The sequence below is a fragment of the Cavia porcellus genome, unplaced genomic scaffold, assembly GCF_034190915.1.
Source record: "Cavia porcellus strain 051 isolate PalLab524CR breed Dunkin Hartley unplaced genomic scaffold, mCavPor4.1 scaffold_9, whole genome shotgun sequence".
Lineage (NCBI taxonomy): Eukaryota > Metazoa > Chordata > Mammalia > Rodentia > Caviidae > Cavia > Cavia porcellus.
The window spans coordinates 9341435-9355027 of NW_026947492.1; the positions used below are offsets into that span (position 1 = coordinate 9341435).

Sequence of the window (13593 nt, forward strand, 5' to 3'; positions counted from 1 at the left end):
CAAGAGGCCTTTCCAGCTAGGCCATCCCGGACTGCTGAGGCTTCTCCAAGAAGCTGCCCAGGGCTGGGGATTTAGCTCAGCGGCATAAGCACCTGCCTTGTAAGCAGGCGGTCGTGAGTTCGATACCTGGTACCGATAAAAATGAAAAAGACAAAAAAAAAAAAAAAAAAAAAAAAAGAAGCTGCCCAGGCCAGTGACGGCAAACCTCTTAAGCTTTCAGTGAGAACGAACAGCCCACTGCAGCACGTGGGCCACGGGTTTGCTGCTGCTGGCCTAGGCAACTTAGTTAGCAATTAGTTATGACACAACGACCAAAGCCCATGAGAATATATATAATTCTTATCGCCTGGGTGTTATCGGCCATTCAAAGGACACTATACTGTTACACCAGTCAGGGACCAAGTTATTCACTGGTAGGAGGGGCCAGGCCCTCACCTTTAGGTGAGCTCATTCATGTAGATAACAGCTGTAGCTCTCAGATGAGAAACACTAACCTAAGAGAAACCCAGGTAAGTGTTTCTTAGCCTTACCTGTATCCATCAAGGTCCGTTTGCAGGTCTCCATCCTCTTCCTGAGTCAGAGCATGGCACTAGCACCGGAAACTGCTAAGGACCTGGTCAGTGAGGAGTTTGTCTAGGGTTACCTTCAGGCCAGGGATTTAGTGCAGCGGTGTAAATGCCTGCCTGGCAAGCACAAGGTTGTGAGTTCGATTTCTGGTACCACAAAACAAATTCTTTTTTTTTTTTTTTTTTTTTTTTAATTGGTACCAGGGATCGAACTCACAACCACCTGCTTGCAAGGTAGGGGCTTATGCCGCTGAGCTAAATCCCCAGCCCCCCCCCCTTTTTTGGTCTTTTTCACAAAACAAACTCTTTAAAAAAACCTACCTTCAAAGATAGATCAGACAAACCCAAGAGTATGCCTGCCTACATTCCTCGTGATTCAGCTAGAGTGACACTGGCCTACAGTATTTATGGTCACTGTACTCCCGTGTTGTTTTCTTGTGTATTTCATTTTCTGTTTTATGGCTTATTTGCGCTCAGAGTGTTCCCACTGAGTGATATCCCCAGTCCTTTTCAAAATGTTTTATAGTGAGACAACATCTCACTAAATTGCCTAGCCTAGGCTCGAGCTTGAGATACTCCTGCCTCAGCCTCCCAGAGTGCTGAGCTAACAGACATGGCTACCACACTGCGTCTGTGTTTTCTGTTTTTTGTTTTATTTTTTGTGAGTTTTTCTTTTGGGAGGGGTTTGTAACAGGTAATACTATGCAGTTGAGGCTGGCCTTGAACTAACTCACTATGTAGCTGAGGCTGGCCTCAAACTCATGGCAATCCTCCTGCCTCAGCCTCCCAAGTACTGCATTATAGTCGTGCACTCACTACCCTTCCTCAGCATGGGTCTGTGTTTTCTGTCTATTTCTTGCCCTTGATTGCTTCCTCCCAGTCTGTCCCACTGACAGGGCACAAAGGATCTGGGGTACATGTTTAAAGGGAAAGCAATGGAGGACTGCAGGTAAGTGGGGAGCTAACCAAGTGCGAAATGACACAGGCCAAGTCAAGTATTACTCTTCCTCTCTAAATGGAACCGTTTCATGAAATACCACTACTAGAGTCTGCGTTTAGTGGAGAGGATAACTATCTTACACGAGGCACGTGCATCTTGTTTCTCTAATAAAAGAACAAAAGCTCAGAGGATGAAGGCAAAGGAAGAAACCTAAACTCCTATTCAGCTCCCCCACTAACTACCTCTAGAACCCTACAAAAAGAGGGTGGAGACAGAAAAGATGGCTATGAAACTAACAGGTGACTGGTTTAAGTGACTTCACTAGTGCATTAAAACCTGAGATTCTAATTTCTGTTAAATCCATCTTTCGAGTCACAGGGGGAAAAAGAAGAGCTTGACGAGAACATCTCTAAGGTTGTTTTGCTCCCAATAGGTCAACAAATGTCTGTTGATTAAGCATGTTTAACTTATGTGCAAAATGCACAGTATTCTTACAGTATAAAAAAAGTTAAGTTGTTAAAGTTGACCACTTCCCCATCTCAAGAAATGCATCAGAAAAAAAAAAAAAAAGCTTTTGATTTTAATCATAAAATAAGCAAAGGGAGTCTCTAGGAGCATAAATCAGATGTCAGTGCTCTGCTTTGATATTCCCTGATGTTGATCTGTTTCATGCCCAATTTATAAAACGGCCTACGAGCCCTACGAACCCTACGCCCTACGCCCTACGCCCTACGCCCTACACCCTACGCCCTACACCCTACGCCCTACACCCTACGCCCTACGTAGCCCAGCTGGTCCACCTACTGACCCTTTCCCTCACTACCCCATGCTGTGTTTACCAGGCACCAGGACACTCGACCTTGAGTCTAAGCCTTGGATAATCCAAGTTCACATCTGCCTCCCAAAGACCCTCTGTACCTGCCCTTCCTTCTGTGTGGCCTGCTGTCCGCCAGAACTTCCCAGGCTGCCTCTTCCTCCTGGTGCCAGACTCACTCAGACCTGGCCTTCACGCAAGGGCCTCCCTGAGCAGTCAAGCTGAAACAGCTCCCTCCCCAGATCGCTAGCCCATTGATTTTCTTCTTAGTATTCATCACTACTACAGTAAGTTTGGTGGGGGTTTTATTGTTGTTCTTGTTGTTCTGTTTTATTTTAACATATCTCTGTCTACCTCCACCCATTTAAAAGCAAGTTCCAAGAAAGTAGGTGGGATTTTTTTGTTGTTTTTTTTTTCCGGTCACCCTTCTTCACTGGTATATTCAAGAGCCCAGAATAGAACCTGACAAGTATGCATTCAGTAAATATATGCTGAATGAATGAAAAATTCCAACTCCTGACAGAAATTGTTTAGTTTTTTTTAATATAATTAGAGACTCATGTCTTTTCAAAGTGTTCATTTTGTTCTCTTTTATGCCATGATTCAGAAAACATTAGCCAGATTGATGCCTGGAAAATAAAAACAGCACTGCTGGCACAGAAATAACTAGTCCAGGCACCTCTGGCTTGAGCCAGATCTGTGACTTTCTAGGGAGTTGGCACCACAGTCAGACGGTAAAACAAGCATCTTTGATCTTGGAAGTGGAATGCGGGTATTCTGACTGGAAAGACTAGTTCTAATCAGAATTAGCTCCTCACAAAGTTTCAGCAAAGTTAGTGACCCCAGCACAACCACACCGAGACGGGCTTACTCACCTTTCGGCTGTTTCTGCCACACTGTCCAGGGGAGGACCACCTTCCTCAAATGTATCTAATGGAAATTTTGCTTTCAATTTCTTTTTGACATAATTCTTTCTACCGTTTGCCACTTGCTTTGCATTTGTTTTCAGTTTTCTAAGGGGCAAAAGCATTATCTCATCTGCTCTGCTCAACTCTTCCCTCAAGACACTGCTTTTAGTCCACTGTGAGTTGTTCTCACGACAATGAGCTTGCAGTGAAACACACAGCACAGTTCAACCCCCGATACCAAGAAAAAACCCGTACACAGCCAAGGGTCCTGACTGGTGGCTGTTCAAAATGAGGGTAAAGTGTTTTTCTCTGTGTAACATTTAAAGTTAAGCACCCTCACCTTGGCCTTCTAAGTAACACATGATGCATGCAAGTGCAAATGTTTTCTTAAGCTTGTAGGAACATTTTTACATATTTTCCACCAAATTTAAGTGATTCTCTGGAGGAAAGACTGCACTCAAAATGTTCAGTCATCAATGTGACAAAAGTTAGTTACACAAAACATAATGAAGCACTCAGGAGGCTGAGGCGCGAGTATCATGAGTTCTAGGCCAGTCTGGGCTACATAGTGAGTTCAGAGCCAGCCTGAACTAGAGAGTGGGACCTTGTCTCAGGAAAAAAAGAAAGACAGACAGACAGACAGAAAACTCGAGGCAGCTCAAAGCAAAGGCCAATGTTAGTTTTATCAGTTAACTCTCACAACTGTTTTTTAAAAAGTTTAATCAATGAAAACTTGCTTTAAATGCTAATTTTATGAGATTACCCAGTCCATATTCCATCCGCATTAAACCCAGGTATCTCTAAGTGGCCCCTGAAATAGCACCAAAACCCGTTCTTTTAAACCATAAAGTATATCATCAGGATGGCTACCTACACAAAATTGATGGCATCAGATCAGGTAGTAGGTATTTTCTGAACAGCCCCAAATAGTCCTAAACTCTTCCCAAAGGGTAAAATAAAGAGAAAGGGAATTATGGTCACTCATCTGGGCTACTCCAATGTGTGGTGATGATGATGATGGTAACACCTATTACACACTCATTGTGCATGAATAGCTTTACACATATTATCTCACAGTATTTAGCCTCCACAAAGCCCAACTTGTCATCCCATTTTACGGATGAGGAAAAAGTACAAAGAAGTTAAATACCTCCTCACAGCACAAAATCACCTTATTATTAAGCAACAAGATTCAAACTAAGCAGTCTCATTTAAAGCTGAAGCACCTACAGCAAACCAGTAATTTGGCATGCCATGTATTTGCTAAAATTCAGCTTTAAAATACTCGACCAAACACTTTTATAGACTTTTATATATACTTTTTTAAATGCACAGAAAATGTATCTGCTCTTCGTTCCTGTTAATCCAATTACTTTGAAGGTATAATTAGGCACAGGAAACAGAACACAATCTGAAAGCCAAAAAAAAAAAAAAAAAAACCCTCTATTTTAAAGTATCTTTAATTCTTTACAGTGTTTTACCAAAAGAACAGAGCCAGAGAATCTTAGAATACAAAAAAAAAAAAGAGGAAATCATAGCAGGCTGCACAAAGACAAGGTGAGCTGCTGATGGAAGTGTGTCACCGAGGAATCTGCTCCTGTGCACTGCTCTGCAGTGACGCCAGAAGCACTGCAGTGCTGCCAGGATCCGGTCTGAGCTCTCGAATCCTGTACCATAACAGTACCCAAAACACAAATATTCTCCTTCGCTTTACTGATTTTCCATAATTCCAGGGTCCTACTCTAGGAAGCTTGAGAGTTAACAGGATTTGGGAAAGGGCCAGCTTCACACTTACTGCTGGATGAGGTACAGAAGCTCAGTCAATAAGTGAAGTTTACTTTAGCCTCTTGGCCCTTGGAATGGGTCATGGAATAAAAGTGAGCAGAAAGAAAGAAAAAGAGAGAGGAGGACAGAGAAAGAAAGAGCGAGCTTAAGTATTTCTCCGACATTCAGAAAATACCTATTACCTGATCTCCTTCAGCCAACACAAGTATCATCTGAGTTACCTGAATGTGATTTTATATATGGTTACAGAAAAACCCAGAACACTGCGTGATTCACTGAGGTGGGGGGAGAAAGAAAAAACAATCACCCACCTCAAAAAGGTGAAACAAAAAATAATACATTGTAGAAACAGGGTAAGAATAACTTTGCTTCCAAATGCTTTGACTGCAGAAAAATCCTGCATTATACAGGGAGAAAAAGCTTCCTACCTGAGCAACTAAAGCAGCAGCTCCTGCAACTTCTAGTACCTCTGCACCTTCCCCACCATTATATAACCAAGCCCTGGCATTAATAGGCCATCATACGTTAACAGCTGCGAGGCACATCTAAGCCGTCAGCAACTGAGAACCCCTTCCAAAGTGCATTCAGATGAGCAAGAAGCAGGCCAAAATATGTTCATCATTCATCCCGAGCACATGACAACTCCTTGTGAAGAAAGCTTCACTCATGTCGTCAGAGAAATTTAAGCAGCAAAAGATGGGACACTTGTCACTGTAACTAGGAAATTGCACACTGCTACAGAAACGCAAACGAATGCTGGTGTGATCTCTTCACACATGCAACTCATTGTCCAAGCCATTTCCATCTCATTCAAGAGTTTGAATATTTCCATACATGGGAATTGCATAACCACGCACCACAAATGATCAAAGATAAAATCCAAATAAAGTGACACTCACTAATAAACAAGCCAATGTTTTAAATGCTATAGTCCTAAAGGACACCAAGGTCTCAGAGAAAAACTGTGAAACACACACACACAAGGATGCACACATGCACAGGGCACAAATTATAAAGTAGGCAGATCAGCCATAATTAGGCACTAGTTTGCTAACTACTGAGAACAGAAATGTCTTTCATAAAAACAAAAAAAAGCTGGGGATTTAGCTCAGCGGCATAAGCACCTGCCTTGTAAGCAGGCAGTCGTGAGTTCGATCCCCGGTATAAAGCCAAAAATCAACTGTTTGCAAGTGAATCCACAAAAACATTCAATCCCATCTGTCGCAAAGGTTTTTTCTTTCTTGATCAATAGTTTGGTATATTCAAGGGGTTGAAAATTCAAGTTTCTGGGGCTGGGGATTTAGCTCAGCGGCATAAGCGCCTGCCTTGGAAGCAGGCAGTCGTGAGTTCGATCCCTGGTACCAATAAAAATGAAAAAGACAAAAAAAAAAAAGAAAATTCAAGTTTCTTTAAATCATAGAGATCATAAACCAGGCAACCAATTAAGACATGAAACCCATTTCCCAGAGGTAGAGTAAAATAATCACAGAGCACAACATGATTACTTGGGAGAAAGGAGGCTAGCAAAACAAGGAACGACGCATATTGTTTATAAATATAAATTTGGTTTGGCTAACAGTAAACAAGTCTGCACACACTCCAGAGTAGAGTCTACTTCCCCTAAGGGTCTGAGGGTAACATCTGGGATTTAGGTATCTCATTCAGGCTCTGATCTCCAGACTTGAAGCTTTATGATAAAAACTGACAAAAGGCTGAAGAGGGCCCTTCACAGGAAGTGAAACTGATCAATCAATTCATCACAGCCACAAACACACAAACACACACACACACACACACACACACACACACACACACACACGTCACCCTGGCAAGAAGGGCCTCTGTAGACTTAGAGAGGGGCATTGGAAGGAACTTCTAGGCTGCAACTGAGCAGGACAGGAGGCCTAGATAAGCCACTCCTCTCTGAAAACAAGCCATAAAAGCAAAAACCAGGTAGGTCATGGCAAAGCCAAGGCTGAGGAGGTGAGGAGAACCGACATGGCTTTGGTGGAAAGCCGCAGCAGCCTAGAAGGGTTCTTCATTTGTCAGGCTGGAGGAAACACACACTGCAGTTTTAAACGTAATGAATGACTACATTGAAAATATTCGCTCAAATGACATATTGAGCAAAGAAAAACTGGGAGGTAAAATGGGTTTTGTGAGTTCCATTAAAACTAAACATTTCCCGATAGCTTAAATCACCATACTCCCAATAAAGACTATTATTTCCAATTTCCTCAAAAAAAAAAAAAAAAAAGACTATATATGTATACATATATGGCTTCCTAATTGACCTTGACCAATTTCTCTGCTACAGCTCCTCAAATCCCTTAGGAACCAAAGGGCCCAACAAGTATAATCCTCTGCGGTGCCTGGACTCCTCCTCGGTCAGAAGCTCTTCCCTCACCAGCAAAGCTCACCCCGAGTTCTTGTAAAGCCCACAATTCCAGACCCTCTAAAGACTAAAAATAACCGGCGACCTGACTCTTCCCAACAGTTTAACCCTTGGATTGCTAGGGCCCCCATAAACCTGGACCCTCCACCCCCACCCTGGGGTCTCTGTTCTTGGACCCGCACCCCAAACAATTTTTCCCTTTAGTTCCCCATTTCCTTCAATGCATCCTCCAATAACCGTGTCCCTCCTCAACCTTCCTCCATTCGCACCCTCTATCAGTTTTAAACGACCATATGCGGATTCCTGTGTGTCGTAAGGCACCGGGTTCCCCACACTTCCCGGTGCCCTGCACCCATCACACTCCCCAGTCCATGCCCAGCAGCGCCGGGGCCCCCGAGAAGCCCGGGTCGGCCAGCTGCGCCCGCTGCCCCTGTCCTCCGGATCCACATAGCACAGGCTCCTGCCTCATTCCCTCACCATTTCCTAACTGCTGGTTCCGGAGTCTTCTGGCTGTAGTCTGCCGGCCCCCGAGTCCCAGCCTCCCCTTCCAGCCACCCTTCCACTACCTCCGCACGGCCGAGGACCCCTTCCCTGCCCCGCGGCTCAGTTCCCGGGTCCCGGGCTCGGGTCCCCCGCCCGGAGCTGAGGAGTCTCCAGCGCGGGGCCGTGACGTCCCTGCCTTCACACGCCGCCACCCAGCCCGCCGGCCCCGACACGACCCCGCCGCTCCGCCGAGACGCGGACCCACTCGCTGCCCGACCGACCCGAGCCCCCGAGCGCGGACTCCCGGCGCCGCCGCACTCGGACGGTCCCGGGCTGCGCAAGCCCACGGCCGCGCGGCCCCGCGGCGCCGGTACCTTGGCCTTGGTGACGAGGTGCGTGGCCCGCTTGACCACGGCGAAGTTGCCCTTGCCGATGGTGCGGTCGATCTCGTAGTAGCCGATGCGCGCCGGCATCGGCCCGCGGGACGCTGGGGCTGCGGGACGCGGCTGGCCGGCCGCAGGGGCCACGGCAGCGGGGGCGGCCGGGGGCGCGGGCGCGGGCGGAGGCAGCAGGCGGCCCGCCGGGCCGGCTCCCCCTGCCGCGGCCCCGGCAGCCCCGCCAGCTCCGCTCGCCGCCGCCGCCGCCGCCGCCATCTTGTTGTGCAGTGAAACCTCCGGGTCCGCGGGGAGCCGGCTGAGGGGAGGGGGCGGGGGGCGGGAAAAGGAGGGGGGCTGCGCACGTCACCCGGGGGGCGGGGCTCCCGCGCCGCCGGGCGCCTGGCGCCATGGCAACCGCTGGTCACGTGCCGACGCGCGTCACTGCGCAGCGCCATGGCAACCGTGACCTCACGGACTGGCTCGACCTTCCCGCGTGGGCCGGGTTCCTTCGGCGCCTGCTCCCGGGTGCCCCGCTCTGGGGAGCGGGCAGCGGGAACCTGGAGTGTGTCAGCGACTTCGGTGCCTCCGCCGTCTCCCTCAGGCCTGACCCCGTGGCCCTGAAATCACAGCGTGACCCCTGCTGGGACCTCTGTTCCAGTTCCACAACCTCCCTGAGAAGTATTTCCTCGTCGCCAGAACTACCCTGCAGCCCTGGAGGCCACAAGGGCAGGCGCAGCTCTAGGATCTGAGCGACTGTAATCAAGTTGGTAGCAAGGTAGGGAACTGTTCAGTAAAATTCCTTCCTCTTACAAAATCCGTTTTGGAAAAATCAAATCCAGCTCACCTTGTAGAATTGATCTAATTATCACAGAATCTAGAAGAATGGCGAAACTAGGATCTGCGTGTTCCAGAGCGGAGAAACGAGCCCAACCACGCACTCCAGTCGCTGGGTGGGTGAGGGCCAGAGAGCATACGTCATTCTGCTTCCCACGCGCGCTCACACACACACACACACACACACACACCCGACACCGAGCTGTGCTGTAGCCAGGTGACTGTCAGAGTATCTGCGCAGCTTCTGTTATGTTTGTAACCCGGTGAAGCCGCCATGCACGTTATCTGGTGAGCAGTCGTGCTCAAAGATGAACAGTCCGTTTGGCAAAATAAATAAATAAAAATTCCATCCTTCCTAGCGACTCTCCAAGGACATTAATAAGCCATCAAATTAATAACTCCAGCAATAAAAACTCATCTCTTTTCCTTCCCTCTTCTATCATCTGACATTCCACACTCCACTAGCTCCCAGGTTTCCCCCTCTTCTCCCCTTTCTCGTTAAACAGATCGATTTAACTGCTTTACCTGGGGATTGGAGGTAGGAAAATGGACTGTCAGGGGAAGATAGCCTTTGAGGGGACAGGAAAGCAAGCAGTAAGACTGTGCATACTTGTAAACTAAAATGTATCCCTCTACTCTAGTCTTGATCCATCCTCTGCTCTCTCCGTGGCAGAACTGTATTTATTGTCAGGTCATTGAGTACAATATTTAAAAATGACACCCAACTTACTCTCTCTAACCGAAAGACCCCGAGTGCTCTGATGCCCCGCTGACTTTGAGCAGTGCCTAGAACCAAGATGGATGGGAAGGAGGGGTCATCCCTCAATTGCCTTGGCTCAGTTCCCTGGAGGCCGTTCTCAATTGCCAACACAATCAACACTAATTGGCTCCTTTACAAGCAATAAGGATTAGGATAAATAGGACATCTCCTGCACTTTCATCAGTTGAGCTCATTCAATCCCAGATAAATGATGGGATCCAGTCTGTCTTTCTGGCCATTTCATGGCCCTCCCCTACCTGTAGCAGGGATGGTAACTTCACTGCTGTGTCCCAGAGCCTTGGGGGGCTCACAGGGGACTCAGTAGAATTCTTAGCTGCCTGATACAATATAGCAAGGAAGAACTCTCACTCTGCAACCTGAAACCACTCTTGCTCGTGACTGTGTGTTTATGAGTATCATCCACTCACGGAGATAATTTGAACATCAAGTACAGTTACTTCTGCTGCTCTTGCAAAGGTATCAAAGGCAACACTGGGGAAGTCCTGGAAAATGAAGCATTGGTCTAATTTTCAAAGAGAAGAAACAGATCTCCCTTGTTCCCCAAAATAACCAAAATATAGCCACACAGTTTTTATATCGTTTATGCTCCCAGATTGTATGGAGTGAGACTTGTAGGTGGTATGTCCAATAAAGACTTTTTTGGACTTGATCTTGAGATCTCTTTTTTTTGTTTGTTTTTGTTTTTTGTCCTTTTGAGACAGGGTCTCTATGCAGTTCAGGTTGGCCTTGAGCTCACTTTGTAGCCCAGGCTGGTCTCAAACTCGCCAGGATCCTCCTGCCTCAGTCTCCCCAGTGCTGGGATTACAGGCATGAGCCACCACGCCCAGCTCTAGAGGTCTCTCTTAAGAGTCCTCTTTTGGGCCGGAAATTTAGCTCAGTGGCATAAACACCTGCTTGGCAAGTACTGGGTCATGAGTTTGATCTCCAGTACCAAACAGTCCTCTTTCACGAGAAGAATAAAGAAAATGGGAGTTAATCAAAAGAGATCATTGGAAGGAAAAGAAAATAGTTTACTTTTTGGTTTTGGTTTTGGTTTTTTTTTTGTTGTTTTTTGTTTTTTGTTTTTTGTTTTTTGGTTTTTTTTGGTACCGAGGATCAAATTCTCAGGACTGCACACTTGCAAGGCAGGTGCTCATGCCGCTGAGCTAAATCCCCAGCCCTTGTTTTGTTTTGTTGAAACAGAGTCTTGCTATATATTTCAAACTGGCCTTGAACTCACTATGTACCCAACGTGGTCTTGAATTCACAGCATCTTCCTGCCTTACCCTCCTGAGTGCTAGGAAAAGAAAAATAGTTTAGTTGTGTATATTTATTCTTTTTTTTTTTTTTTTATCCGTACCGGGTATCAAACTCACGACCACGCTCTTGCAAAGCAGGTGCTTATGGCTCTGAGCTAAATCCCCAGCCCCTTTGTATATTTATTAAGGATGTTTGCAATACCAAAGACTGAGGAGAGACTCACAGTCAATAATAACAGTTTAGGAGCTGTGATAAAGTACATTAACATCTTCAAAGCTCTGGGTTCAATCCCCAACACCACAAAATAATAATTACAAAATAACAACTTGCCAAGCACTATGCTACAAAGTTTACACTTGTGAATTCTCTAAAGCTGCACAAGAGATCCATGAGCTACATTTCATTATTATCCCTGTTCTGCAGATAAAACCAATGAGGTACGAAGGGATTAAGGGAATTGCCAAACTCACAGACCCAAAATGTGTACAGTAAAAGTGAAGCCCAAACACAGGCCGTCTACCTTTGCAGCCTAAGAACTTTCCCTAAGATAGTACAACCCCTGCCAAGGTAGGAGCCAAGGTAGGAAAAGTAGTTTCTTTGGAAGGAAGCCAGGGTAACGGATCTCGGTTTAGACACGCACGGTGCTTTGGTTTAGATGGGCAATGTCTCTAAGGCCTCTTGTGTTAAAAGAGTTGTCTCCCACCTGGTGCTGGTGGGAGACAATGGCCCTGTAAAGAGGTGTGGCCTCGTGGGAGATCTTCAGGTGACTGGAAAATGGCCTCAGAGGGGACTGTGTGGCCCACAACTCTGCCTCTCTTTCTCCCTTTCTTTCTCTGCAACCAAGAAGTGAACACTTTTGCTCCCCCCATGCATTCTTGCTCTGCTGTAAAACACAAGGCCCAAAACATCAGGGTGAACCCGTCAGAGACTCAATCTTGAACACTGTTAATCAAAATGAACCTTTTTAAGTTGATTAGCTCCCCTAATCAACTTAGTGATGGAAAGCTGGCTAAGGAGTACTTTGAGAGTTCCTGAAAGCAGGACAGGGCAGGAACGGAAACATGTGACTAAAAATCAGATTACAAAACTGGACAAAATACCTGGGATGGTGTCACTTGTAAATGGCACCCAATCATCACATTTGTGTAACAATGTCACAGCCCAAATGAGACTGGGCCAGTGGGTCTGTTCTGTCCTGGGATCCACTAAGAGGAGGAGGCTGCCTTCTCAGAGAGCCAGCACTCCAGGGGAAACACAGAGCCAGCCACCACCCAGCCCAATCAGCAACCAGGGCAAAATTCTTTTCTGAAAAAGTAAAACATAGATTCAAAGACAAGAAGTAGATGCTTTCCACATCATGTCACTATGTCTTGTTTCCAATTTGAAAAAAAACCAAAAAAACAAAAAACAAGATACTCTTGATAGAGATAGTAGAAAATTAGAAACTTTTAATTAAGAGTTATAAAACTAGAAGCTGGGGATTTAGCTCAGCCGCATAAGCACCTGCCTTGCAAGCAGGCGGTCGTGAGTTCAATCCCTGGTACCGATAAAAAGGAAAAAGACAAAAAAAAAAAAAAAAAAGAGAGAGAGAGAGAGATAAAACCCCGGGTGTAATGACTCATGCCTATAATCCCAGCACTCCAAAGGCAGAGGTAAGAGGAATGTTGCAAGTTGAAGACCTGCCTGGGTTACAGAGTGAGCTTAAGGCCAGCCTGAGCTGCATAGCCAGACCTAGTCTCAAAAAGAAAAAAGAGAGAGAGAGAGAAAGTCTAAGGACCCTTGCTAACCTGATAGGAATATAATAAAGAGTGGCATGTAGCACATTAACTCTTTGAGGTGTTTTCCCTCTTTAAGATTTTAAAGGCCTGCTTCATCTTTGCAGTTTATCAGCAAGCAGAAAGAAAGCTGCAGCCTTGCGATGTTGCTCTGTAGACCCTCAGAGTTATGCAGACCTTAAAGAAAGCCCAACTCTTTACTTTGACCCAATTCATTTCTGTGCTAAAACAAGCTGACATTATGCAAGCAATCATTTGATACACAAGCATTATTCAGAAATTCTGTAGGTCAAAAATTAACATCATAGAATGTTTTCATGCCACAAACAAAAATTCCTGGTGACTATAAATTCTGCCATCACGTAGAATCAGGGCACTGCTGGGCACACATTGTCTGAACACTCCAAATGCCCTGGTTCCCTGGGAGAGATGAATGTGTACCTGCTCTTTGTTAAAGCTCATTTTGCACCACCAGCTATGTGCTTTTGCTTCTTCTTTCTCCATCCTAGCTCAGCCTAGTTGTGTTCAAATGTTTTCCATGAGTGTGTAGAAACAGGTCTGATCAGATAAGAATAACTACCTCATTTCCTGCTCTAAAACATTTTGGGGAAGAGGCATAGAAGAAGCTAAACGACCTTCCCATTTCTCTTCAGTTTTTGTTTTGTTTTGTTTTCCAGGCTTTTGAGACAGGGTCTC

The 13593-nt window shown here is 46.0% G+C and overlaps 1 protein-coding gene and 1 long non-coding RNA gene across 4 annotated transcripts in view; one reads left to right on the plus strand and one right to left on the minus strand.

Moving 5' to 3' along the window:
* Positions 1 to 8523, minus strand: part of Sik3 (SIK family kinase 3) — a 250370-nt gene extending 241847 nt beyond the window's left edge. Inside the window, exon 1 of one of the 3 annotated variants that reach the window (XM_063255817.1) lies at positions 8266 to 8523. In XM_063255817.1, the coding sequence (XP_063111887.1) occupies positions 8266 to 8364 (99 nt within the window). In that variant the 5' untranslated portion in view covers positions 8365 to 8523. The remainder of the gene's footprint in view (positions 1 to 8265) is intronic. The other 2 variants (XM_063255818.1, XM_063255816.1) reach the window with 2 other exon arrangements.
* Positions 8524 to 8676: 153 nt separating this feature from the next.
* On the plus strand, positions 8677 to 10532 carry LOC134477617 (uncharacterized). Its single transcript, XR_010049654.1, has 2 exons — positions 8677 to 9043; positions 9140 to 10532. It is a non-coding gene; the product is annotated as an uncharacterized LOC134477617 (long non-coding RNA).
* Positions 10533 to 13593: the final 3061 nt, after the last annotated feature.